Source organism: Tamandua tetradactyla, chromosome 1 (assembly GCF_023851605.1).
Source record: "Tamandua tetradactyla isolate mTamTet1 chromosome 1, mTamTet1.pri, whole genome shotgun sequence".
In the NCBI taxonomy this organism is placed as follows: domain Eukaryota; kingdom Metazoa; phylum Chordata; class Mammalia; order Pilosa; family Myrmecophagidae; genus Tamandua; species Tamandua tetradactyla.
This window is the reverse complement of record NC_135327.1, coordinates 61,030,253-61,055,784: the sequence shown is the minus strand read 5'-3', so window position 1 is coordinate 61,055,784 and position 25,532 is coordinate 61,030,253. Positions and strand designations below refer to the sequence as shown.

The 25,532-nt window shown below is 50.2% G+C and overlaps 1 protein-coding gene across 4 annotated transcripts in view; it reads left to right on the top strand.

The window, feature by feature from the left end:
• GMEB2 (glucocorticoid modulatory element binding protein 2) overlaps positions 1-23,427 on the top strand; it is a 49,774-nt gene extending 26,347 nt beyond the window's left edge. For 3 of the 4 annotated variants that reach the window (XM_077117469.1, XM_077117473.1, XM_077117476.1), the window contains exons 3-10: positions 9,538-9,635; positions 10,333-10,460; positions 13,544-13,647; positions 16,648-16,805; positions 18,429-18,500; positions 18,928-19,065; positions 19,297-19,419; positions 20,190-23,427. In XM_077117469.1, coding sequence (XP_076973584.1) covers positions 9,538-9,635; positions 10,333-10,460; positions 13,544-13,647; positions 16,648-16,805; positions 18,429-18,500; positions 18,928-19,065; positions 19,297-19,419; positions 20,190-20,848 — 1,480 coding nt within the window. In that variant the 3' untranslated portion in view covers positions 20,849-23,427. Of the gene's footprint in view, positions 1-9,537; positions 9,636-10,332; positions 10,461-13,543; positions 13,648-16,647; positions 16,806-18,428; positions 18,501-18,927; positions 19,066-19,296; positions 19,420-20,189 lie in introns of those variants that run through there. The other variant, XM_077117477.1, reaches the window with a different exon arrangement.
• Positions 23,428-25,532: the final 2,105 nt, after the last annotated feature.

Genomic DNA, 25,532 nt, shown 5'->3' with positions numbered 1-25,532 from the left:
TTTTACTTGCAGAGTTGGGCTTAGAGAGAGAGGCTACTTCTGAGTAAAAAAAAGAGGTTTCCTGGAAGCAACTCATGGGCTTAATTATACATAGTCTTAGTTTTTCCACTACAGAAATAAGTTTGATAAGGGCAAGCCTCAAAATCAAGGGCTTGTCCCAAACAGTGGATTGTGATGATAGACAAAAGGGGTGGTTGGTGGGACAGCTGCAGACCTATTGTTCCTAAGCTCACTCCTACCCCATTCTGGGCCAATCCAATTTTATTTATTTGCTCCCTTGTATAACTGTACCTTGGGTCCCACTTTCTCCAGGATGCCAACTGCACTAGCTATGTGTGAATGACATATCTTGTGCATTTTTAAAAATTTTTTATTAATAAAAAAAGTTACAAGAAAGAAACACAAACATTCTTGATATATGCTCATTCCGTTCTACATATATAATCAGTAATTCACAATATCATCACATAGTTGCATATTCATCATCATGATCATTTCTTAGAACATTTGCATCAATTCAGAAAAAGAAATAAAAAGACAACAGAAAAATAAAACAAAAACAGAAAAAAAAATTTTGCATACCATACCCCTTATTCCTCCCTTTCATTGATCACTAGCATTTCAAACTAAATTTATTTTAACATTTGTTCCCCCTGTTTTTTATTTTTAATCCATATGTTTTACTCGTCTGTTGACAAGGTAGATAAAAGCATCAGACACAAGGTTTTCACAATCACACAGTCACATTGTGAAAGCTATATCATTATACAATCATCATCAAGAAATATGGCTACTGGAACACAGCTCTACATTTTCAGGCAGTTCCCTCAAGCCTCTCCATTACAGCTTGGATAACAAGGTGATATCTACTTAATGCATAAGAATAACCTCCAGGATAACCTCTCGACTCTGTTTGGAATCTCTCAGCCATTGACACATTGTCTCATTTCACTCTTCCCCTTTTGGTCGAGAAGGTTTTCTCAATCCCTTGATGCTGGGTCTCAGCTCATTCTAGAGTTTTTCTCAATCCCTTGATGCTGAGTCTCAACTCATTCTGGGATTTCTGTCCCACATTACCAGGAAGGTCCACACCCCTGGGAGTCATGTCCCACGTAGACAGGGGGAGGGTGGTGAGTTTGTTGTGTGGGCTGGAGAAAGAGGCCATATCTGAGCAACAAAAGAGGTTCTCTTGGGGGTGACTCTTGGGCCTAATTTTAAGTAGGCTTGACCTATCCCCTGTGGGGTTAAGTTTCATATGAACAAACCCCAAGACTGACTGGGGGCTCAGCCTAAAGCATTGGTTGTCCACACTGCTTGTGAGAATATCAAGAATTCAAGTTGGGGAGGTTGAATTTTTCCCTGTTCTCATCATTCCCCGAAGGGGACTTTGCAAATACTTTTCCACTCACTGATTAAATCACTCTGGGATTCATCAGGGCATCACTCTGGACAAACCAACAAAATCTCATGTCCTGTAGGCTGAGCCCCCAGTCTTGGGGTTTGTTCATATGAAACTTAACCCCACAGAGGATAGGTCAAGCCTACTTAAAATTAAGCCTAAGAGTTACCCCCAAGAGAACCTCTTTTGTTGTTCAGATGTGGCCTCTCTCTCCAGCCAACACAGCAAGCAGACTCACCACCCTCCCCCTGTCTACGTGGGACATGACTACCAGGGGTGTGGATCTTCCTGGCAGCGTGGGACAGAAATCCCAGAATGAGTTGAGACTCAGCATCAAGGGATTGAGAAAATCTCTAGAATGAGCTGAGACCCAGCATCAAGGGATTGAGAAAACCTTCTCAACCAAAAGGGGGAAGAGTGAAATGAGACAAAGTGTCGATGGCTGAGAGATTCCAAACAGAGTCGAGAGGTTATCCTGGAGGTTATTCTTAAGCATTAAGTAGATATCACCTTGTTATCCAAGATGTAATGGAGAGGCTGGAGGGAACTGCCTGAAAATGTAGAGCTGTGTTCCAGTAGCCATGTTTCTTGATGATGATTGTATAATGATATAGTTTTCACAATGTGACTGTGTGATTGTGAAAACCTTGTGTCTGATGCTCCTTTTATCTACCTTGTCAACAGATGAGAGGAACATATGGAATAAAAATAAAAAATAGGGGGAACAAATGTTAAAATAAATTTAGTTTGAAATGCTAGTGATCAATGAAAGGGATAGTAAGGGGTATGACCTGTAAAATTTTTTTTTCTGTTTTTGTTTTATTTTTCTGTTGTCTTTTTATTTCTTTTTCTGAATTGATGCAAATGTTCTAAGAAATGATCATGATGATGAATATGCAACTATGTGATGATATTGTGAATTGATGAGTGTATGTGTTGGGATTGTTTGTGTTTCTTGTAATTTTTTTTAATTAATAAAAAATTTAAAAAAAAAATCTCATGGCCTACCCAAGGTTCCATGTACTTACGTTGTTTAACCAACTATCTACATAAGTTATATTAGGAGACGCACTAGTCAAAATATAAATTTTGTACCAAATAAATATTGTTTGCTTTTAGACTCACATATAAGTTAAAAGTTTTAAAATATTTATTACCATCTATTTTCAACACCCTGCAATATTGACATTCCTTTGTTCTTCCTCATGCAAAAACATTTTTAAATTTGTACATTTAGTCATTATCATTATACACTCTAGGCATTCCTAGATTATACCATCTCAATCTTTATCATCTATCTTTCTTTCTGATTTCATTCGTGCCCCCAGGCCTCCTTCCTCTATCCTTCTCACATGCAACTTCATCCAGTGTTCTAATATTATTGTATTACAGTTAGGTAGTATTGTGCTATCCATTACTGAAATTTTATAATCAGGCTGTTGCACAATCTGTACCCCTTCGGCTCCAATTACCCAATATCTTACCCTATTTCTATCTCCTGATGGTCTCTGTTACCAACTGAAATTCTCTAAGTTCATTCACGAATGTCAGTTCATATCAGTGAGACCATACAGTATTTGTCCTTTTGTTTCTGGCTAATGTCACTCAGCATAATGTCCTTAAGGTCCATCCATGTTGTTACATACTTCATAACTTTATTCTGTTTTACAGCTGTGTAATACTCCAACGTATGTATATACCACAGCTTGTTTAGCCATTCATCTGTTGATGGACATTTGGACTGTTCCATCTTTTGGCTATTGTAAATAATGAAGCTATAGACTTTGGTGTGCAAATGTCCATTTATGTCCTTGCTGTCATGTCCTCCGAGTAGACACCTAGCAATGGTATTGCTGGGTCATAAGGCAATTCTATGAGGAAACTGTCAAACTGCCTTCCACAGCCGTTGTACCATTTGACATTCCCACCAACAGTGAATAAGTGTGCCTCTTTCTCCACATCCTCTCCAGCACTTGTCGTTTTCTGTTTTGTTGATAATGGCCATTCTGGTGGGTGTGGGTTGATATCTCATTATGGTTTTGATTTGCATTTCCCTATAGCCAGGGAAGTTGAGCATCTTTTCATGTGCCTTTTGGCCATTTGTATTTCCTCTTCTGAGAAGTCTGTTCATGTCTTTTGTCCATTTTGTAATTGGGTTGTCTATCTTTTTGTTGTTAAGTTGAACAATCTCTTTATATATTCTGGATACTAGACCTTTATCTGATATATTGTTTCCAAATATTGCTTCCCATTGTGTAGGCTGTCTTTTTACTTTCTTGACAAAGTTCTTTGATGCACAAAAGTGTTTAATTTTGAGGAGTTCCCATTTCTTTCTTTCTTCAGTGCTCATGCTTTGGGTGTAAGGTCTAGGAAACTGCTTCCTTTTATAAGATTTATAAGATATTCCTGTACATTTTCTTCTAACGGTTTTATGGTGTTAGATCTAATGTTTAGGTCTTTGATCCATTTTGAGTTAATTTTTGTATAGGATGTGAGGTATGGGTCCTCTTCCATTCTTTTGCATGTGGATATCCAGTTCTCTAGGCACCATTTATTGAAGAGACTGTTCTGTCCCAGGTGAGTTGGCTTGACTGCCTTAACAAAGATCAGTTGTCCATAGATGAGAGGGTCTATATCTGAACATTTTGTTCGATTCCATTGGTCAGTATATCTGTCTTTATGCCAGTACCGTGCTGTTTTGACCACTGTAGCTTCGTAATACGCCTTAAAGTCAGGTAGCATGAGAACTCCAACTTCCTTTTTCTTTTTCAGGGTATGTTTAGCTTTTCGGGGCACCCTGCCCTTCCAGATAAATTTGATTATTGGTTTTTCTATTTCTGAAAAGTAAGTTTTTGGGATTTTAATTGGTATTGCATTGAATCTGTAAATCGATTTAGGTAGAATTGACATCTTAACTATATTTAGTCTACCAATCCATGAACACTGTATGCCCTTTCATTTATTTAGGTCTTCTGTGATTTCTTTTCACAATTTCTTATAGTTTTCTTTTTTTTTTTTTATTACACAAGGGTACTGACATTTATTATTGAATTTTCTAGAAGTCAAAGCCAAAAGGAAAAACAGCACTTAAATAGTTACCATTAAATAAAATAAAGTATATTTTTTTCTAAAAGAGATAGATATTTTCTTTTATAGTTTTCTTTGTATGGGTCTTTTGTATCTTTAGTTAAATCTATTCCTAAATATTTTATTCTTTTGGTTGCAATTATAAATGGAATTTTTTTCTTGATTTGCCCCAGATTGTTCACTGCTAGTGTATAAAAATACTACAGATTTTTGTGTATTGACCTGGTAACCTGCCACTTTGCTGTACTCATTTATTCTAGTAGTTTTGCTGTGAATTTTTCAGAGGTTTCGATATATAGTCCTATCATCTGCAAACAGTCAGAATTTTACTTCTTCCTTTCCAATTTTGATGCCTTGTATTTCTTTTTCTTGTTTAATTGCTCTGGCTAGAACTTCCAACACAATGTTGAATAACAATGGTGATAGTGGACATCCTTGTCTTGTTCCTGATCTTAGGGGGAAAGTTTTCAGTTTTTCCCCATTGAGGATGATGTTAGCTATAGGTTTTTCATATATTCCCTTTATCATGTTGAGGAAGTTCCCTTCTATTCCTATTCTTTGAACTGTTTTCAACAACCGCCTTCATTTTATCTCTAATTGAAGACTCATCTCTTTTTTGGTTACTTTAACTGTTATCATGACAGATTTTTTTAAATTAAAAATAACCATTTATTATTATAAAAATATGTATGTGCATGGTAGCAAATGAGAGAACACTGAGAAGCAGAAATAGAAGGCGGTGTCCCTCTGCCCGGAGCTGGCAACTTAGAACGTTCTTCCAGATGCTTTCTTTGTAGGTAAGCACAGGAATTACTTCTTCATATCTTTTTATAATTAAATAAATGCAAACATAGGAAAGTGCTTCTGGCAAAAATGTACAGCTAATGAGTTCTCATAAATCCAACACAGAACATTCCTAGCACCCCAGAAACCCGTCACATGCCCCTTCTCAAACATATCAATGTATATTTTTTAACCAAAATGAGCTCATACCATCCTGTACCTGCTGTTTTCAGTTCTGTTTTTCTGTTTTATTGAATGTTCTCCATCTTTCTATGTTGAGAAATTTTTATCTCTTCTAATGCTCTGTTATAATCAAATTGCTCCTTATCTCCAGAATGTTTTTTATAGCCAGTTTGTACAAACCTATGTCATTGGCATCTGGTTTTTACGACCTTTGGTTTCTGGTTTAGAGAGTTCTCTTTCCTGAGCTGGTCAACTGAAGAGCCTGAATTTCGTCCTTGTACCTTGGGGATACAGAGAGAAATTCGCCTCTTATTTCTTCCTGTCCCTTTGGCTAGAGCGAATCACTCAACCAAACACTGATTCTGGGATAGAAATAAAACTCTACCTTTTAAAAAATCTGTGATGACATATATACAACATAGTATTTCCCACTTTGGCTGCTCCCAAGGACACAGTCCGGTGGCATTGGTCACACTCACAACCTTGTGCTTCCGTTCCACCTCCTGTGACCGAAATTTTTACATGAAGGGCTCTACCTTTGGATGGCAAGAACCTCAAAGCACTGTGGCTGTTTTTACAGTCTACCACACCCTCTCATTTGGCACTGCCGTTTGTATTCCTTCCATCTGCCAGACAGGCTCAGCCTCATCCACGTCCCACCCACTTAGGCACCAGGCTTCGGGTCTGTTAGCTCCTGGTCTGTGGGTCCGGGTGCCCTCCAGGCATCTTGGGTGAGCACCTCCTGGCCCTGAGGCCTCCCTTCTCCCCCTCCAGGCTAGGGTGGGTTGTGACAGGTCTTGGTCTGCAGGGTGAACAGGCCCTTGGGGTTCCCTTCAGATTCCTGTCAGCCCCCAGGCCTAGCTAGGTGCTAAAGTGCTCTGGGCTTTAAGGATGTATCTTTCAGCCACATAGCTAATTTGACCTTTGCCCTGACACCATTTCTAACTTGGTGATTCTTGCCACTGAGAAACTGGTTGATGCAAATCACATTTACCTTCTGTGTTCTCTCTAATTCTGTGCTTAAAAGAGTGGTTCTTTAGCTCATCTTTCTCTTCCCATTTCTCATTATCTGCACCTGAAACAAGACAGCATTCTTGGCCAGAATGGCTGGCGCCACCTCCTCTTGGGTGTCCTCAGAGTAGAAGGAATTGACAGCAGGGGTGGGAGCTGGTGGGCCCTGGCTGCATCCTGTCGGTCAAAGCAAGCCATAGGGTCATCCCAGAGTCACCGGTGGGGAAATAGACACACATGAATGCACACAAGTTTAGGTGGGCATGTATGCGCAGCACTGGGGTTCGTCTTGCACTATGCCACAGTCTGTTACCCAGCTGCTGAAGAGCTGCTCTCCTTGGTCAGTTATTTACGGAGGAGAGGAGAGTTTCCAGGACACCTTCCATTTGGGGAAGAAAAGCCAGTGTGTGGCTGAGATAGAATTATCCTAAAGGACCAAAGACATTTCTTTTTCTGTGGGAAATTTTTACCTATTATCCTACTAGTTTGAAGGTGAGATTTACACCTGCCATGTGTTGGAAAAAACTGGGGGAGTAGAAGCCAGTTAATTACTTTGTGGGCATGGAATTTCTTTTCTTGTGGCTGTTGAGGAGAAACGTGGGAGCGTTCCTCATGTGTGACAACTTGGGAGGGCCACCTCCCGCCCACAGCCTTGCTATGGCAACTGGTGACTTGCAGCTGAGGCTAAAAGAATGAGTGTAGCATTTTGTAGATAACCAGCATTTGCACAGATATTTGCTTTTTGTAAGTGAAGTGGAAATTTTTCAAATGAAGTTTGAGCTGCAAATTCTAGTCAATTAGTTTCTCTTCCAACAGCCATGGAGGAAATACTACACGATATTCACGTACAGGATTCCTTTTTGCATTTTCCGTCAGTACAGCAGCCATGGTCTCTGTGGACAGTATTCATGGGCCACCTGCCAGGAGCAGCTGGAGCCCATGGGCAAGCTAAGGGCAATGTCGGGGGTGGGGGTGCAGCCCACACATCTGTGTGTGCCTGGACAAGCCCATGGGTCTGGGAAATACAGCACTCTCTCTGTCAGGTTGAGCACCGCGCTGGACAGCACTTGCCCGATTTGGCATTGTGCATGGGTCAACCCCGCCTAGTAGCCTGTGGCTCTGGCCTGCTGGGTGTGGACTTCCCTGTGGTCAGTCGTCCCTGGTCCTGTCTGCCCACTCCTGGAACACTCCTTCCTGGTTCCCGTGTGTGAAAGGATGTCTAGTTTGCTAGCTGCCGGAATGCAATATACCTGAAATGGAATGGCTTTTATGAAGGGGAATTTAATAGAGTTTCTAGTTTACAGTTCTAAGGCCAAGAAAATGTCCCAGTTAAAGCAAGTCTGTAGAAATGTCCAATCTAAGGCATCCAGGGACATATACCTTGATTCAGGAAGGCCAATGAAGTTCAGGGTTTCTCTCTCAAGTGGAAAGGCACATGGTGAATATAGTTAGGGTTTCTCTCTTGGCTGGAAGGGCACATGGTAAACACAGCATCACCTGCTAGCTTCCTCACCAGCTCTCCAGGAGGCGTTTTCCTTCTTCATCTCTAAAAGTCACTGGACTCTACTTCGTGGTTCTACGGCATCCTGTTGGTGCTTTCTTGTGGCTCTGTTGCTCTTTTCTGCTCTCTCTGAATCTCCAGCTTTCTCCAAAATGTTTCCTCTTTCATAGAATTCCAGTAACGTAATCAAGACCCACCTGGAATGGGTGGAGACACATCTCCATCTAATTAAGTTTAATCCCCACATTGATTGTGTCACATCTCCAAGGAGATAACCCGAATTTCCAACCTATAGTACTGAATAGGGATTAAGAGAAACAGTTGCTTCCACAAGATTTCTTAGGATTAAATCATGGCTTTTCTAGGATACATAACTCCTTTCAAACCAGAACAAAAGGGCACTGTCCCCTCCATTTCCAGAGTGCTGACTGAGAAGCACAGCTTGCCTTCTGAATCTGTGCATCCTCCTTGGATTTCTGCTGTTCTCACGTGACATCATTCTTCCTCTTTCTAAGCCTGTGTCTTCCTGGAGTCATCACAGGTGGGCCCACCTGGGGACCTACCCAGTGCCCTCCCCAGACAGCCACACTTTGTACCTGGGAGTGACTTAAGCCCCTGCCAGGTCCCGGGTGCCAAGCTCACGCTCCCCACTCCATCTGCTTCTGCCCATGAAGACGTGCTCACCTGCCACTGTATAGCTCACTGGGCACAGATGCTGCTTTGCGGGGTCTGTTGCATTCCTTACTCATGGTCAGAGCATGCCTTCCCACCCTTCCAGTTGTCTGGACGTGACCTTTGTGCTTTTCCCATTGGTTTGTTGTGTTGGTGCTGGAGGTGTGGGGGCCGTTTAGGTGATACAGATATTAGCTACTTTCTTTCTTAGTTCTAAACATTTTCCTCCCAGGGTCTCTTTTTCAGAAAAAATGTCAGTGGTGTTTTTTTTCTCCCTACCTAACCAGGTTTTATTTATTTATAGGCAACTCTCTCCTTTTTTATTTTATTTCTGGGTTTTGTGTTATTTGAAGAAAACCTTTGTGAGCATTTTGAGATTAGTTAGCAAAAAACTCCCTTTTTTCCTTTTAATGCTTTTAAGTTTTCACCTTTCATTTACATTTTGATTCACCTATATTTATTTTGGGATAAGATAAAGTTGGGCCATTGGTGGTTTCCTTTCTTCTTTCTAAAACTGTATATTTTCTGATGGTTTTTGTAATCATATGAAGTCATTATAATGAAATAACTAATAAGCCATTATAATAAAAAAGTCTATAATGAAATAACTTCATTAAAGAAAGACCTGGAGTAGAGACCAGCTGAAATATCCATTGCCCCCACAAGTTTGCAGGGCCTGTTTCCTGAGCCAGGTGTGATCCTGGGTACTAGAGACAAAGGAAATACCTGTCCTTCCTGGGGGGCAGCAGCGTGGGATTCAGCACTGCTGCTGGCTGTCAGATTGTACTGGAAAGGTTGACAGAGGAGCAGGGAAGGGCTGTGCGGCCAGCAGGGTGCTAGGGGGTCCCCAGGTGTAGTGGGCAGGGCTGATGTTCCTGCTTTTCTGTTTCACCCATTCCAGGGGTGATTTGACAGAAGATAACATGGAGACGGAAAATGCGGCTGCAGCTGCTGCAGCTGCCTTCACAGCCTCCTCGCAGCTCAAGGAAGCCGTCCTAGGTAGGAGGCTGCCTGCCTGCCACCGTGCCTGCCAGGGATGGGTCTCGCCCTCAGATGGGGGCAGTTGGAGAGGGCGCGGACTTGCCCTCTCACCGAGATGTGCCCTCAGGAAAGAAGCTTCGTGTCAGGGGCCGTGGCTCTGCTCTCTAGGTCCTGGCCCCTGCCCATGACGAGGTGGGAAGGTAGAGGGGGGACCCCTGGAGTTTTTCCTTTTTGAATAGTTGTTTTCTTTTCCCCAATCCTTTATTTGTTGTTTTATTATAGTGATAAGTGAAAGGTCACAAAAATTCCTGCTAACTTCTTTGCTGCTATTGAGCTACCCGAGAGGAAAGGCCCACGAGCTCTTTAAAACATGAAAAATAAATTTCCCTGTAACTGTTTCAAGTGAAACTTTATTTCTCCAAGTGGTTCATCAGTTGAACTATATTTTAATGGAGTTATATCCATTAAATATGGTGGTACTATGAGATTGGTTTTATGAATTTATCTGAAAACCTAATCAGGGAATGGAGGGGACAAAGCTCTTGGTGGCAGCACTGCGAAGTGCATTTCCTGCATTGACCCCTATCCCAGTGCCTTCCTGTATTTTTGGTTTCCAAGTTAGTATGTCTTTTCCTGCTGTACAGGAAGTGCTTTAGAGAGGTTGTAACTGATTTTTCCTTCTTACCCTTTCCCTGTCCATGCACCTTGTGAGAAGTGAAGATGGCTGAAGAGGAGGAGAGCCTGGAGGCTGAAATCGTGTACCCCATCACCTGCGGGGACAGCCGAGCCAGCCTAATCTGGAGAAAGTTCGTGTGTCCCGGAATCAATGTGAAGTGTGTCCAGGTGAGGACACATGCATTTGTCACAGACTCGCATGCCAAAGCTGTGGGTGGGATCACTCATAGCCTGGCACTCCCACACCTAGGAGGCCAGCAGACCCCTGTCCCGAGAGAAGTGAGAACAGAGCGGTGTGGGGGCAGAAAGACAGAGATTCTACATGCTGGGGAGGGTCGGGGGACCAGAGCAATGGGTTATGGGACTGGGGGAATTGGAGTAGAGGGGTGTGAGCCCGGGGTCTGGAGCAGGGGGATGTGGGGCTGGGGTCTGGAACAGAGGGTTGTGGGACGGGGGGACCAGATCAGAGGGGTGTGGGGCTGGGATCTGGAGCAGAGGGGTATGGGGCTGGGGGGACCAGATCAGAGGGGTGTGGGGCTGGGGGCTGGAACAGAGGGATGTGGGGCTGGGGGGATCAGAGCAGAGGGGTGTGGGGCCAGGGTCTGGAGCAGGGGATTTTAGGGCTGGGGTCTGGACCAGAGGGGTGTGGGGCTGGGGGAACTGGAGCAGAGGGGTGTGGGGCTGGGGAGACCAGAGCAAAGGGGTTGGGGGGGCAAGCAGTCCCCACAGGCATCTGATGAAAATAAATGAAAATCCTTTTGGGGGGAGCTCATCTTGATCCCAGCAAAGAAAAAAATAGCTGTAAAAACAATTATTGGGACAGTCTGAAATTTAAATATGAACCATGGATTAGGTAATATCACATTAGTGGAAATTTCATAGCTGTGCTACAGTTCTATAAAAGAACCATGTTGTTAGAAATACATAATGAATATTTAGGGGTGAAGGGGCCTGATGTCTCCAACTTCTCAACAGTTGAGGAAAAACTGTCTGTGAATATGTGCACATGCAAGTGGGGGAGGAACATGGGGGGGCGCACACGGGTGGGGGAGATAACCTAGGGGGAGCACACAGGGTCGGGAGCACACAGGATGGGAGCTCAGGGCCAGTGGCTGGCAGATCTGCGTAGTGGGAGTTTAGGGTTCCTTGTACCTCCCTGGCAGCTATTCTTTACATGTGAGATTATATCACAATAAAAAGTTGCAAGCAGAAAAGGAATTTGCAATAGGTAGCATCATAGTGAAACTGGAATGTCAGAGCCAAAGAAGGTCCTAAAAATGGGTGGAGAGAAGAGGCAGGTGACACGGAGCCCGAACTGTGCCCACAGCTGGTTTCCTGAAAGTGCTTTAGGAGCCAAGGCTGAGGAGGAAACTGCTGTCGTGTGCTAGAGTGCAGCTGTGCTCAGTGAGGTCCCTTTCAAGAGTCAGGGTGAAATAAAGGCATGTTCAGACAAAACTAAGTTTGCCACCAGAAAATCATCACTAAAGATTCTGAAAACTGATTTTCAGGCAGAGGAAGGGAGATTCCAGATAGAAGTCTTGGTGCCAGATGGCACGAGGAGTAAAGAAGGGGGACTATGTGCAGTGCTAAAGAAAACTGGCTGTGTAAAGCAACAGTAATAACGCCTCATGAGGATGCTAGAAGAAAACAAAAGACGTGGCCACAGCGGCAGCAGGCAGGGGGCTCCAGAGGAATTATGTTGCCACGACTTAGTCCTGACTGGCAGAGAACACTATGGAACATGAAGGACAATGACTCAGTCCAGATGGATGTGAGAAAGGGAAGAAAACCAAGATCAGAGAAGGTGGGCCCAGTGGAACGAAAGCATAGGTGAAGGGTAGTAGAGGAGGGGGGCAGGTTGAGGCCCCAGCCAGGGCAGTGGTAGAGAAGGGTGTTCTTTCAAACCAGCACAAGGGGGATGGAGGCGGTGGCAGTTTGTGTGAGGAAGAGGGTATAGGCTAGGGGTGGGATATGGTCACTGCCACAGGCCATGCACAGGGGGATGTCCCAGCCAGCCCTGGGCCCCTTGCAGAATCTACCCACCTGGCTTCTGGTTGGCCTTCCCTGGGTCAGCTGGGCAAAGTGGTCAGAGTGACTTCCTGGGGCACGAAAGAAAACTGCAGGCATGCGGGGGCTGAGAAGATGGTCCTGGTCAGAGAGTCGCATTGGCTGTGAGTGGAGCTGGCTCTTTAGGGATGAGATAAAGGAACCTGCAGCAGGCAGGAGGGTCCAGGGCCGGGGGTCTGGGCACACCTTGTGTGGGCAAGGGACATTCCTCAGGTGCTGCTGGCGTCTGGAGAGAGCTGGCCCGTCCCTGCACTTGGCACAGTTGCCTGGATAGGACCAGCAAGTTGGCTCTACCTTACAAAGCACCCCAAGCTCCAGGAGAGGTTCCCCAGGTGTGTCTCCCTAGCCCAGCAGCACTCCTGAGCCTCATCTGGAGCTCCTCTTGGCGCCTCTGTAAGGCCCAGTGTCTTATCTGTTCCTAGCTTGATTGTTGTCTAAGCAAACAGAGTTTTATTTCGAGTCTGGTTCCAGTTATTACTTGCTTAGCAAGACTGGGTGATGTACCAAGAACATCCTGGGTAGGGAGGATGCCCCCTTGCCTCTCGCATTGATGTGTCTATATGTGCAAGAACAGGGTGCCTCTGCGCCCTGCATTATGATGAGCAGCTAGCCTAGCACCCAGGGTGGCTGCAGGGGCGGCCGTTTTACTGCACTATTGTGGTCTGCTGCGCAGTATGTGCCCCAAGCAACTTGAGCAAAGGGTCTGGCTGAGTCCTACTGGAGGGGACATCTTGTGCTTTCTGAGCGTGTAGTCCCTTTGGCTTTTCCTGGGTGCCCAGCATCCACTTGGCTCCCTCCTTGGGCTTCAAACTGCGTCCTCTACCTCAACTGAAGCACAATGCTCTGTTTTTTGTGACACTTGGAGAGCCAGGGTCCCTGTCCAGCCTCCAAGTGCCACAGGTCACATCCCCTTCACCTCATTTTTTCTTTTGGCTGAATACAGAGGGCTGTTAGTAGAATCCTGCTGTCAGAGTGAGTTAGTAAGGACTGCTTCATGGGGCCTGTGGCTGTCAGCTGCCCTGTGGCAGGTGGGACACTGTGCTCTTCTGCTGTCCCTGCACCTCTTTCCTGCAGGGAGAGGCTGCTGGGAGGGATCCCCATGGCCCAGGGATGGGGGCGGGGGTTCCCTCCAAGTTCTTGTGCTGGCCAAGCCTCAACTGGTGCTGCTGCGCTTTCCTCTGCAGTATGACGAGCATGTCATCAGTCCAAAGGAGTTCGTCCACCTGGCCGGCAAGTCCACCCTGAAGGACTGGAAGAGAGCTATCCGCATGAACGGCATCATGCTCAGGTGGGTGTTGGTCAAGGGCCGCCTGCACAGGTGCACCTTGCTCTCAGGTGTGTGTCTGCTGAGGGCCACTTAGGGGTACCTTGCTCTCAGGTGGCGAGTGCAGGTGTCTCCTCGCTGGAGAAAGAGATACCGTGTCCTTTGTTTTTGTTTGCTTTTGATTTCATGTAATTTTCAAAGATCTTTTACCTGGAGGTTATCATAGCTGTTCCCTATTAAAAACATACAGTATGTGAGGCTCAGATACAATCAGGTTTAATTGCTTAACATCGCCTTTTATGTCATTCTTTCGATTGGTTTCTTCATTATTCTTTACTAAAATATGCACACAAAAGGACACATGTCCTATGTGGACAGCTCAGTGGATTTTCACAAAGTAAGCCCCTTTAAGTCACCATCACCCAGGGGTAGTGTAGGGCCATTTGGCCAGAGTCCCCCCAGATGGGCTCTGCCTGCTTCGGAGGATTGTGACCTGGACACTGGCACCAGGCTTCAATTGGCAAGGTGGCGGGGTGAGTTGTTTCCTCCTCCCTCCACCGGGTAGTGCACTGGGGCCTGCTGGCCTGGGTGAACAGGAAGTGTGGAGCAGTGCAGGCCCCAGAAGACATTTCAGTGCCTCTGTCCCCTGCATGTATGTCCCTGCACCTCCTCAGCTTGCCTAAAGCTGCTGCCTCCCACATGAACCTCGGTGCTCCCATTCTCTGACCTGATAACTGGTCTCTTGCTTCCCTGTCATTTTCCATCTTGCCTTCCTGGGAAGGGAAAAGTAAGCCTGGTCCCTGGTGGCCAGGATCCATGTGTGCAGCCAGTTTCTTGCTGTGCTCTCCCTCTTGTTTTCCTCCCACCTTCTCCTTACTTTGGCCATGGGCTGCAGGGTGGCTGGCCTCGCACCAAGACTCCAGGGAAGGTGGGTCCTCACGACGCTGCCCAGAGAGGCCTCCAGTCTGCCGGCTGCTGGGCAACGCCAGGCTTCCTGTCCCCAAGGCCAGCTCTCCAAAGACACGCGGGCAGCCACTTCCGCTCAGGACAGTGGTGCCGCACACAGCCCAGCTTCTCAGCTCAGATCTTGTCAGGTTTTTATTTTGAAATAATTTCAAACCTACCGAAAGAAGTTGCATAGTATAAAGAATTCCCATATATGCTTTATCCTGACCCATCACATTTTCACATTTTGCCACGTTACCACCATACTTCACCATCCCCTCCACCTAGTCTGCTTACACAAGTCCCACCATGCAGTTACCCAGCTCAGGGACTCAGGTTCCCACAGATGATCTGTTCTAAAATGCTACGTTAGGGGATGGTATCTGGCTGAGCTCAGCCTCACAGCAACAGCCCCTGCTCTTTGAAGGACAGCTCCCAGGCCACCACCCTGAGCCAGTGAGGGTGCCACGAATGGCTGCTCTGGCCACTAAGCCCCCTGCCCTGGTTGTGCATCCATCTGTTCTCTTCCCCTGCCACCTATGAGATAGCAAGGAACATGCCCCTTCTGCAAAGCTGGAGGACAGGCACTGGGCTTTTCAGTTCATACCCCAGGATATGATTCCTAATTTTAATGTTTTAATCTTTGTAGAGCAGTTACTGTGTCCACTTGGTGGTGACAACTCCCCTCTTGAGTTTGGCAGGGCAGAGTATCTCCATCTGTTCTGTGCCATGCTCGCTCCCGTGTTCTCTGCTCATGTCCACACTCACATATCTAACCCATCTTTGACAGCACTGGTGTGTTTGGTGTGTGTTGCTCTGCCACGGGAGGGCCTGTTCCTCTTCACATATACCCTGGAGAGAGCACTTCTTGGGCATGAGGGGTGTGTTTGGCAGCACACCGGTATCAAGAAACCTTTCAGTGCTAGCCTCTGCCATGGGCTCCGCTCATGTTCTTGTGAGCTGGGAGCCTGTCACTGTCTGTGCATCTGGAAGGTGCAGACGCCACAGGGACCTGGTTGTCCGAGGACCCGAGGTGGTGGCTGGGGACATGGGTGGCAGGGACCTGGGGTGACCAAGGACCCAGGGTAGCAGGGACTCAGGTGTCAGAGGACTGGCAGAGACCTGTGGCATGGCCCGGTGGGGCCCTCTGCTCTATAGTCCCTCCTAGTCAGGCACTGTTGCTCTGTGTCCTGGGAGTCAGAGCTCACAGGCTCCACGGTGACTTGGCCTGGGCTCCTTCCCAGAACGCTCCCGGTGCTCTCTCTAAGTCCTACCAAACCTTTGATTTCTCTTTCACGCGGCTGCATGGCCCAACTCTGTGGAAAGTGATGGCCATTTCATTGGAAAAGGAGGGCTGGCCAGGGCAGGGTACCTGGGCAGTCAACGGCCAATTTTCACCAGCCAGCTAAGGGCATCACGAGCTGTAGGGGAAAGGACCCACCGAGTGCCATGTTGCCACACTGCCCTGAGGCTGGGCAGGGGCCACATGGGGCTGCCTGGCACTCTTGATGGGTCACTGTGGGTGCATGGAAATGTGGGAGTGGGGGGAGAGCAAGCAGGGGCAAGTGCCAGTGCTTTTCAGATGGCCCTTGCTACGCTCCTGGGAACCCAGAGGCCTCCTTGCAGCCTTTGTACTGTCACTAGCCGCTGTCCCAACGCTGCTTTCAGGCCTGGACTGAACATGAGGCAGCTGGGCCCCTGAATTAGCTGTAGAGCCCCCGACACCCAGAAGGGCCCAGCCCGCAGTCCTTGGCTGGGCATCTACAGACACCCACTGGTTAGTGCTCTTGATTCTCCCACTGGGAGCCGACGATAGCAGTCACTTCCACAAAAGAGCCCCTGTCCAGGCCCAGGTACCTGCAGCAAGGCCTCCCCCTCCCCGAGGGTGTGAGCTATGAGTAGCTGTGCTGCTGCCACAGAAATGCCCCCTCCCGGACAGAGGACAAGTGGGGCAGCCTGGAGGCAGCCAGGAAGGACATGGGTAGGTTGCCTGGACTGGAAGAGCAGATAGGGCAGCAGAGCACCTGGCCCCACAGCTGGCGCTCATTTCCTGACCGCCCTCCTCCCCGCCCTGCTCAGGAAGATCATGGACTCTGGGGAGCTGGACTTCTACCAGCACGACAAGGTCTGCTCCAACACCTGCCGCAGCACCAAGATCGACCTCTCGGGAGCCCGCGTGTCCCTGAGCAGCCCAACCTCTGCCGAATACATCCCGCTCACGCCTGCCACAGCCGACGGTATGTGCCGGGCCTCCTCATCCCCGTGCTCTGCCCCTTGCCTTCTTGCAGGCATGGGACATCTCACAGGATTGTGGTTTGCATTGGTGGGACATTGAAGTGATTTTTCTTTTTACACCATTTTTATTATAAAGTGTAATATTTCACATCAGAAAAAGGTTTAAAGAGTATAAAGCAAAACCCCATGCCCACCCCTGCCCACCCCCACTTGAAGGAGGTGCAGAGTCCGGGGTCCTGGTCTGGCCCATCATACCCTGCAGGGAAGTACCCCTGCAGGAGCACTACAGGAGCCTCTCCTGTGTCAGGAGTCCCCCACCCCCGGGGCAGTGCCCCTGCTTAGTGAAGAGTACACCTCCCATGAATGATGTTTTAACCTATAGAAGGATTAAACATTTCCTGGAATTCTTTCAGGCGTTGTGAATATAGAAATTATTGAAATTGAAGTTTGAGTGGAGTTAAACCCTAAGTTCCCAGGTGATGTTACCAGTGATATTTTAGAGGTATTGAATTTTCTGGGATGTTACTTGCATTGTTCCCAGACTGTCATTCTGCAGTATTGGGGCTGGGGTGGTGTTGCTATTTGACCAAAGACTAGTCCCTACTCTGTCCTGGTGCTGATCCAGACGTGACCAGCCAGTGGACCTTGACCTATACTGGAAAGCAGGGGTGGGGTGGGTGGGGGTCTCCAGTGTTGGAAGCCCCTTCATCATTCATCTTCTGAGCCCTCTACTCGGTGCCCACTGTTTGAACGTGGCCCTCCGCTAGACGTTTGGAACCATGTCTCACCATCCCTCAGGTGTGCAGCGGTCTATAGCTGCCTTCCTCTGAGAACATCTGGCTGTCAGTGGTTAGCACCACCACTTAGGCCGAAAGATGAAGAACACTGCTTCATGTACCTCCAAATCTATAGCGGTGTCCACTGCCTCTGTATCTGATGGACTAGGAAAGGCTGGTTGATTTAAGTCTGAAAAGCACATAAAAACATTAGCCAGCTGCTCTGTGTGCCTTTTCAATCAGAACTGTACATAAGGCTGGCATCAGAAATAGTCCCAAATGTCCACACATGAACAGTACAGAGGATCTGGAAATGGAATTAAAGGATGAGCCGGTATAGGTGGTTTCTCAGAGCCCCTCTCTGCTGATTTAGAAATGTAGGAAAAGAATAAATACTAAAAAAAAACGACGTCAATAAGACATAATCTAAAGAAGTGAGATAAAAGACGTGATGTAGGCTTAATAGAGCAGACAGTGGAGTCCTGGCATGCCCTGACTCGTCCTAAGGCCCAGGTCTTTGAAAGTGGCTGCCTAAAATGGTGACGAGAATCTTAGCAAGATGTTGCTAATTGATGAAGCTGGGTTATGGGCTCCAGGAGATTTACCTCAGTGTTTCTCTTTTATGTTTGAAGTATATTTGAATAAAAAGTTTAAAAATAAACTGAAAATGGAGCCAGTATGTTCTTTGCCTGTACAACATGTGTAGTGCTTGTTGGTTTTGTGAAAACCAGTATAGAGAAGCCATGTCAGAATGCAGTGTGAGGCCGAGTGGCAGGGCAGAAAGGGGCCTGGAGTGGGCCAGCCCGAGCCCTGCCGCAGGCCGCTCAGCAGAGCCTCTCTTGGTTGCAGTGAATGGGTCTCCTGCCACCATCACCATAGAGACCTGCGAGGACCCCGGGGACTGGACCACAGCCATTGGAGGTACAGGGGGCTCACGGGGGACATCCAAGAGCGTCCATGCAGGGTGGGTGGGAGTGGGGATCGCTGACCCGCTGCAAACTGGTGGACAAGTGTCCAACCCCTGACCGGGAAGGGACAGGGCTCCCTTGAATAGATCTCATATGGCGGCACTACCCCTTGGGGACGCAGCTGTAGTCCCAGCTGCTCAAGGCCTGTGCCCAGCGGTGGTGCCATACCTACAGCTCACCCTCCTTCCTGGGAGACCCCTTGCTGTCCACATGGCTGGGCCAATGCCAGACTGCTGCCATGCTGGGGAGCTGTGCTTGTCTCTGGGTGGAACGGCTGCATGGAGGGTGTCGTCTGGGACAGGCACCTGCCCTGGCTGCTGGATGGGCTGCCATGTCACATCCGCCCCCTGCTCACTGGCACGCACACCTTGCCTCCACAGAAGACACATTTGCGTTTTGGCGGGGACTGAAGGAGGCTGGCCTCCTGGACGAGGTCATCCAGGAGTTCCACCAGGAGCTGGCAGAGACCATGCGGGGCCTGCAGCAGCGGGCTCAGGACCCTCCCCTGCAGCTGCGAGGTGAGGCAGGACTCAGCAGTCCTGGGGGTGCCTCCCTTAGCCCAGAGCTGGGCAGTTCGGCCATGCTGAGCTATTGGGGCTGGGAGGGAGTGGAGACCTAGAGCAGAGCTCACAGCATCTTTGCGCTTCTTAAGAGGCTCTTGGTGCAAGGGATGTGCCCTGGCTTGCGGGGCCCCAGGGGCTGCCTCCTGGAGCAGGTCCCTGTCTCACGGCCTGCATCACCCCTTCCAGATGCAGTGCTGCTGAACAACATCGTGCATAACTTCGGCATGTTGGACCTGGTGAAGAAGGTACTGGCCAGCCACAAGTGCCAGATGGACCGTTCTCGGGAGCAGTACGCCCGGGACCTGGCAGGTACGTCAGTGGGGTGTCATCAGGAAGACCTAGGAGAACACATACAGCCGACATACGGGAATTCGGTGAAGCCTGGCCTCAGCGGCCGGATGTGGCTGCGGCAGGAAGTGCAGGTTGCTTCTCTTTGCTGACTTTCCTACAGTGACCCAAGTAATTATGTCAGCAGAAAATTTACAGAGGAGACGCCTTATCTCCCTAGCATTCACCTCTGAGATTTTGTGCTTCTCTGTCCTAGCTCCCGTCACATCTGGATGCTGTGTGTGTGAACAGGCTCGTTATGCCTGCTTTTTGCCATCTTACTATAGTGCGTGCAACCCCATAACAAAAGTTACTCTTAAATATGGGATTTTTTTAACTAACAGGGAAACATGTGGAAGCTCGAGGTGCAGTCTTGATACAGCATCTCTGTCCCCTTTGGCCAGATCAGACCCTCATCTGTGTGGTCCTGCCCACTGACCTCCCCTCAGTGGCCACATGGGCATCTGGGTTTCCTCGTGTCCCCCTCCCCCTTGAGCAGTGCAGTGATGGTTTCCTCCTCTCCTCCCACCTTCCCCTACCTTCCCCCTCTTCCCCCACCTTCCCCCCTCTACCTCCACCTTCTCCTTCTACCTCCACCTTCGCCCCACCTCAAGCTGTGCAATGACAGTGTCCCCCTCTCCCCCCTTCTTCCCCCTCCACACCACCACCCTGAGCCACGCAGTGACAGTGTCCCCCTCTCCCCCCACCTTTCCCCCACCTGAGCTGTGTAGTGACTCTGTTGTCTCCCCCAGCCTTGGAGCAGCGCTGTGATGAGCACCGCAGACGTGCCAAGGAGCTGAAGCACAAGTCCCAGCACCTGAACAATGTGCTCATGACGCTGACCCCTGTCTCCCTCCCACCGCCCACCAAGCGGCCCCGGCTGGCCAGGGCCACATCTGGACCAGCTGCTATCGCCTCGCAGGTGCTGACCCAGTCTGCGCAAATTGCTCTTCCGCAGGGCGTGCCCGTCTCCCAGCTGGCCGGCGTGCCTCTCAGCAAAATGGTGTCCACCCTGCCCTCTGCCCTCCTGAGCAAAGGCTCCCCACAGGCCCCCCCCGCCAACTCCCCAGCCTCCCCGCTGCTGGGGGGCTACACTGTACTGGCTTCCTCAGGCTCCACCTTCCCCAGCACTGTGGAGATCCACCCGGACGCATCCAGCCTCACGGTGCTGAGCACTGCCGCCATGCAGGATGGCAGCACTGTGGTCAAGGTGGTGAGCCCGCTGCAGCTGCTCACCCTGCCTGGCCTGGGCCCTGCCCTGCAGAGTGTGGCACAGGTGGGCCCTGGGGCCAGCACCATCGTGACTGTGCCCACTGGTGCAGTGGAGAGCACCGTGGCTGCCCCGGGGCCTGAGGAGCCCACGGCCACCATTGAGGTGGCCGCCGTGGCAGAGGGTCACGAGCAAAAGTAGCCGGTGGCTGGAGGGCAGGCCCTATGGACCGGACAGGAGCGTTGTAGCCTCTGCCTCTGGGGGCATGGGCGGGGTGCAGGGCTGGTGGGGTGCAGGGGGCCCCCGTGGGGCTGCTGAACCAAAGAGACAGGAAACACTGGAATCCACAGAAGAAGAAGGGGTAGACAGACGGCGCCAGCTTGCAACGTCAGTCTCCAGACTCCAAACTCTTCCTCTTTTTTCTTGGGAAATATATTTTTCCACCTGTTGTTATTGATGCCGTTTTCACGTTGGGCCTTCGGCAGGGCCGAGGGGTGATGACGGGAAGGAGGTGGCTGTGCAGCCACTAGCAGGGCGGAGGCCCCAGGCCAGGAGTACCACGCATGCTGGCTGCTGGCACCGGCGAGGGCCATCGGGTTTGCCAACGCCAGGTTCTGCTGGGCCACTTCCTCCCACCACTTCTCCTGAGGGTTTTGGGTGAGCAGCAACCCCTCTCCTGTATCCAGTGGCAGGGTCAAGACAGTGCATGGACTCGGTCTCCAGCACCGTGGAGGGGCTGTGGGCCCAGGTGGGCAGGTGGCAAAGGAGCGAGCTGAGGGCGGGTGCTGGGCCTGGGCAGCTCCAGGGACCCCACCCCTACTGCCAGCCTGTGCGGGTAGAGCAAGATGGGCCCCTCATCCTTCAGCCCCAGGCAGGTGCCAGGTGTCAAGGCTGCCCTTGCATAACTCTGTGGGCATTTTGAAGTGGACTATTTAGGCTTTAGGAAGAGTCAGATTTATAGCATTTTAACCAAAATAATGCTGAGTGCCTAGGCCTTCTGGCTCTCTATGAAGGCCTGTTGGTGGACCTGAGGGTCCGCGGGTACCTGGCTTTGCTGGGGACTGCTGTGTTCCCGCTCTCGTCCCTGCCTGCACAACATCTGGACCCCAAGGGCAATGACCCCCGCGTGGGATGGGTTTCAGTCCTGGGGGCCAGGTGGGACTAGAGCCAGGAGTGGGGAAGGATATGCACAGGTACAGCCCCTAGGACTGCCCCAGAAGGGTGCCTTCAGGTTTGGGGCAGCTAATGCTGCCCCCTTGGCACAGCCTGCCGGGGAGCCATATGCCACTGTCAGCTCCTTGGACCCCTTGCCGGGCCTCACCTGTGGTGGAACCGCACTGGGGGGGATGCTGGCCCCAGGTGACCCGAGTCCACTTGGTGTCCACTGGGGGTCCCGCAGGGAGGTGGCCACCATGGAGCAGCAGAGCCAGCTGGGCCCTGGAATGAGACGAGGGAGAGCCCAGGGTGGGCATGAGGCCACCCAGGCGGACCACTGGGATGCTGCCCACAGCTCATGGCCCTCGTGTGGGGCTGGCCAGGAGAACTTGTAGTGAGGCCTCCCCAAGTGCATGGCCACATGTGCAGAGAGCTGTGCCGGCTCAGTCAAGGACGCCGGCATCCGGGGTGGTCGGCTGAGGGCAGCTGCCCCAAAGGGCTGCCAGCCCCGCCAGCTGACATGCCAGGAGGCCTCAGTGGCCTGGCACTGTCTGCTTAGGGTCTGAGAACTTTCTGAGCCCCACAGGGCACAACAGGCAGCACCTGCCAGGAGCCATCACACGACAAGCACCTGGCACATCTCAGCTTTGAAGGGAACTGGTGACGTCTTTGGGTTGCCCGTGTTAGTCTGGTGTCCATCCATCCCATTGAGGGCTCCAGACCCCACTGGCGCTCTTGTAGTGACCAGGCCCTGTGCCCAACCCCCAACCCCCAACATCAAGCTCCTCAACTTCTGGTATAGTCTGACACTTCCATGTCTGGTCACACTCCTACTTGAGTTCTGGGGCCTCTTCCAGGCAGCAGGCTGGTCCCGCAGCCTCGGGGGCGGCAATGTGTCATGCTCTCAGTTGGCCTCCGCACCCACCAGCTCAGACCACACAAGAAAGCATGCTGCAAAGAAAACACCCTTGCCCTCAGAACCAGTGACCAAATCTATGATAGTCCCTTTAACCTGTCTATAACTTGTGAGCTCATTTTATTTACTTTTTTTTTAAGAACAAGGTTGGGGACTGGGGGTTTTTCTGCCTCTGCCCCTTAGACCATTGAGGTACTGGAAGAGAGTGGTCATTTCAGAGCCATGCAGAAGCAAGCTACAGGCAAGCACCCTCCGTATGCCCATCAGCCACCCACCCCAATGCCCCACGCGCCCAGCCAGCTCCAGCCTCCACCCAGCACCATCCTCAAGGAGCCACAGCCCACCAGCGAGGCGGCCCCAGGCCCCAGCCCCCTTCCTGTCCAGGGGCCGCAACCCTTGCGTGCCCCCCAACCCATTCTGCTTTGAGGGGCTGGGTCCCCATCCTCAGGGCTCTAGTCAGCTCCCGGAGCAGAGGCGCCTTCCAGCCCTCAGCAGAACGTGGGATTTCAGTAAGGTGGTCAAGCAGACGGGCGGGCTGCCTCGGGTCTGGTTTCCTGAGAATGGGGGGTTGGGTTGGGTGTCCTCAGAGAGGTTGAGTACTTCTCATGAAGCTGCTGCCCAGGTGGGTAGGAAGGGCAGCCATGAGTTCCACTCGTGTTTTGCGAGTATCTGCTTGGTATTTTAACTGAAAATAAATCATTTTTCATAGTGTGTGTCTCTTGGTGATTTGGAGATTGTGGATATTGAGTTTAATATGCGAATACATCTGCTGCATGGACTGGTGGCCCCGCATTCTTGGTGCTGCTCACGAATCCCCTACTCAGTCCTGGCCAGGGTGGCTGGGACAGCTGTTCCTGAGAAAGTGTGGCCTGGGGGTCCCCAAGACCCTTTGGGGGTCCCCGAGCTCAGCACCATTCCCCACAGCTGCTTTTTCACTCCCCCCCACTGCAGCAGGGATCTCCAGAAGCCACGAGGCACTGCCACCACGTGGGCTACCCTGGAATGGGGCCAGTGGGTTCCCCCTCGGAGTTCTTAGGACTAGCTTCTGACAATGGTGGATGTTGGTAGACAGGTGGACACGGCCTGTGGGCCAAAGCGCCCAGGTCCTGAGCCCAGTGCTAGGGGGCTGCTGCTCTGTGGCCTCTAGGCCCCAGTTGCCAGGTGAGAGGCAGGCATAGAGCGGGGAGCATGTGCTCCAGGGCCATGCAAGAAGGCAGGTACATTTATGGCTCCTCCAAGCTCAGGGAGGCTGGGCCTGGGCCTTCACCCGTGCCAGGGTCAAGACCCCACCCTCTTGTGCTCCCCCAGCTGGTGCTGGCTTTCCTCAGGGCTGTGACCAGCCCGCAGACCCCACTGCCACCAGCCTGACACTCCTGGGGGCTTCCTGGGCCCAAACCCTTCAGTTGCCCTGTCTGCCTCTGGGTCATGATCTCAGCCCCTGTGGAAATAAGACCACCCAACAGCAAGAGCATGGGCAGTTTACTCAGGGCCACCATGGCGCGGGGGCCTGCAGAGATTTGGAGGCAGGCAGGGGGCAGGAAGGCCTTGGGGTTCTCCTGGAGGCAGGGTCATAGATGGCTCAGGTGCAGATCATGCTTTCTCTGATTGGTCAAAATGGGGATGGTGCAAATACTACCCAATTGTAATGCAATTATGTTAAAACACTGAATGAAGCTGCATGTGAGGTATAGGTTTTTTGTTTTTGTTTTTTTTGTTTTTTTTTCTTTCTATTATTGTTTTAATTCTTATTCTGTTGTCTTTTTATTTCTTTTTCTAAATCGATGCAAATGTACTAAGAAATGATGAATATGCAACTATGTGATGTTATTAAGAATTACTGATTGTACATGTAGATTGGAATGATTTCTAATTGTTTTGTTAATTCTTTTTTTAATTAATAAAAAAAAAAAAATGGGGATGGTGCAGCCCAAGCAGGCTGCGGCTGGTCTCTGCAGAGGTTGGGTTCTGACCCGGTGCTGTTTCCTGCCTCATCCAGCATCTGTGTGGTCCCCTCCCCTGCAGTTTCCAAGGCCCCCTGCTTCACCTAGCTGTGACTTTTGGGCTACCCCCACCTCTATACCAGCTTTGGGCAGGGGCTCTGCAACCCCACCCCACCCCAGCCCAGCCGCGCAGCCTTCTAAGTCCCCATGCCCAGCATGAAGTGGGGAAACACCAGAACCTGCCCAACCCCCACCACTCCCCAGCCTGGAAGCCCATCAGGGACCTGGGGCGAGGCTGCTGCTCAGACAGCTTACGTCCTGTGGTCCAGACCAACAAACAAGCAACAGCAGTGATCAGTGTGCTGGGACCTCTGCAGGGGGCAGGAGGCAGGCGGGCAGAGCAGGAAGAGGCCACGACATGGACAGTGGACAGTAGGAGGTGAGAGTGGCTGGGAGCCTTCCTCAGGGTGGCTGACATTGTCAAAGAGATAGGAGTTGGGGTTGGGGAGCACATCCTAGGGGCTGCAGAGCTGGCTGGACTTGGGGGAACATGTACTAGAGGTGAGGGGGCCTGTCTTAGAGGTCAGAGGACATGTCTTAGAGGCCACAGAACTTGCTGACTGATGGCTCACAGGACCATGGCCTGAGCTGCTGGGGGAAGGCAGCGTTGTCTCTGGAGCTGGGGCCAACAGGGAAGGGGCAGGTTTGGGGAGAGAAAATAAAGCAAGAATTCTTGTTTGGGACTATTAAATCTGGGACGCCCACAGATGTCCCAGGGGAGAGCATGGGCTGGAGGTGGGCAGGGCGGGGCCTGTGTGCTTGGTCATTCTTTATTACAACAGAGTGTGCCTGTGACTGCGCACACATGGAAGTA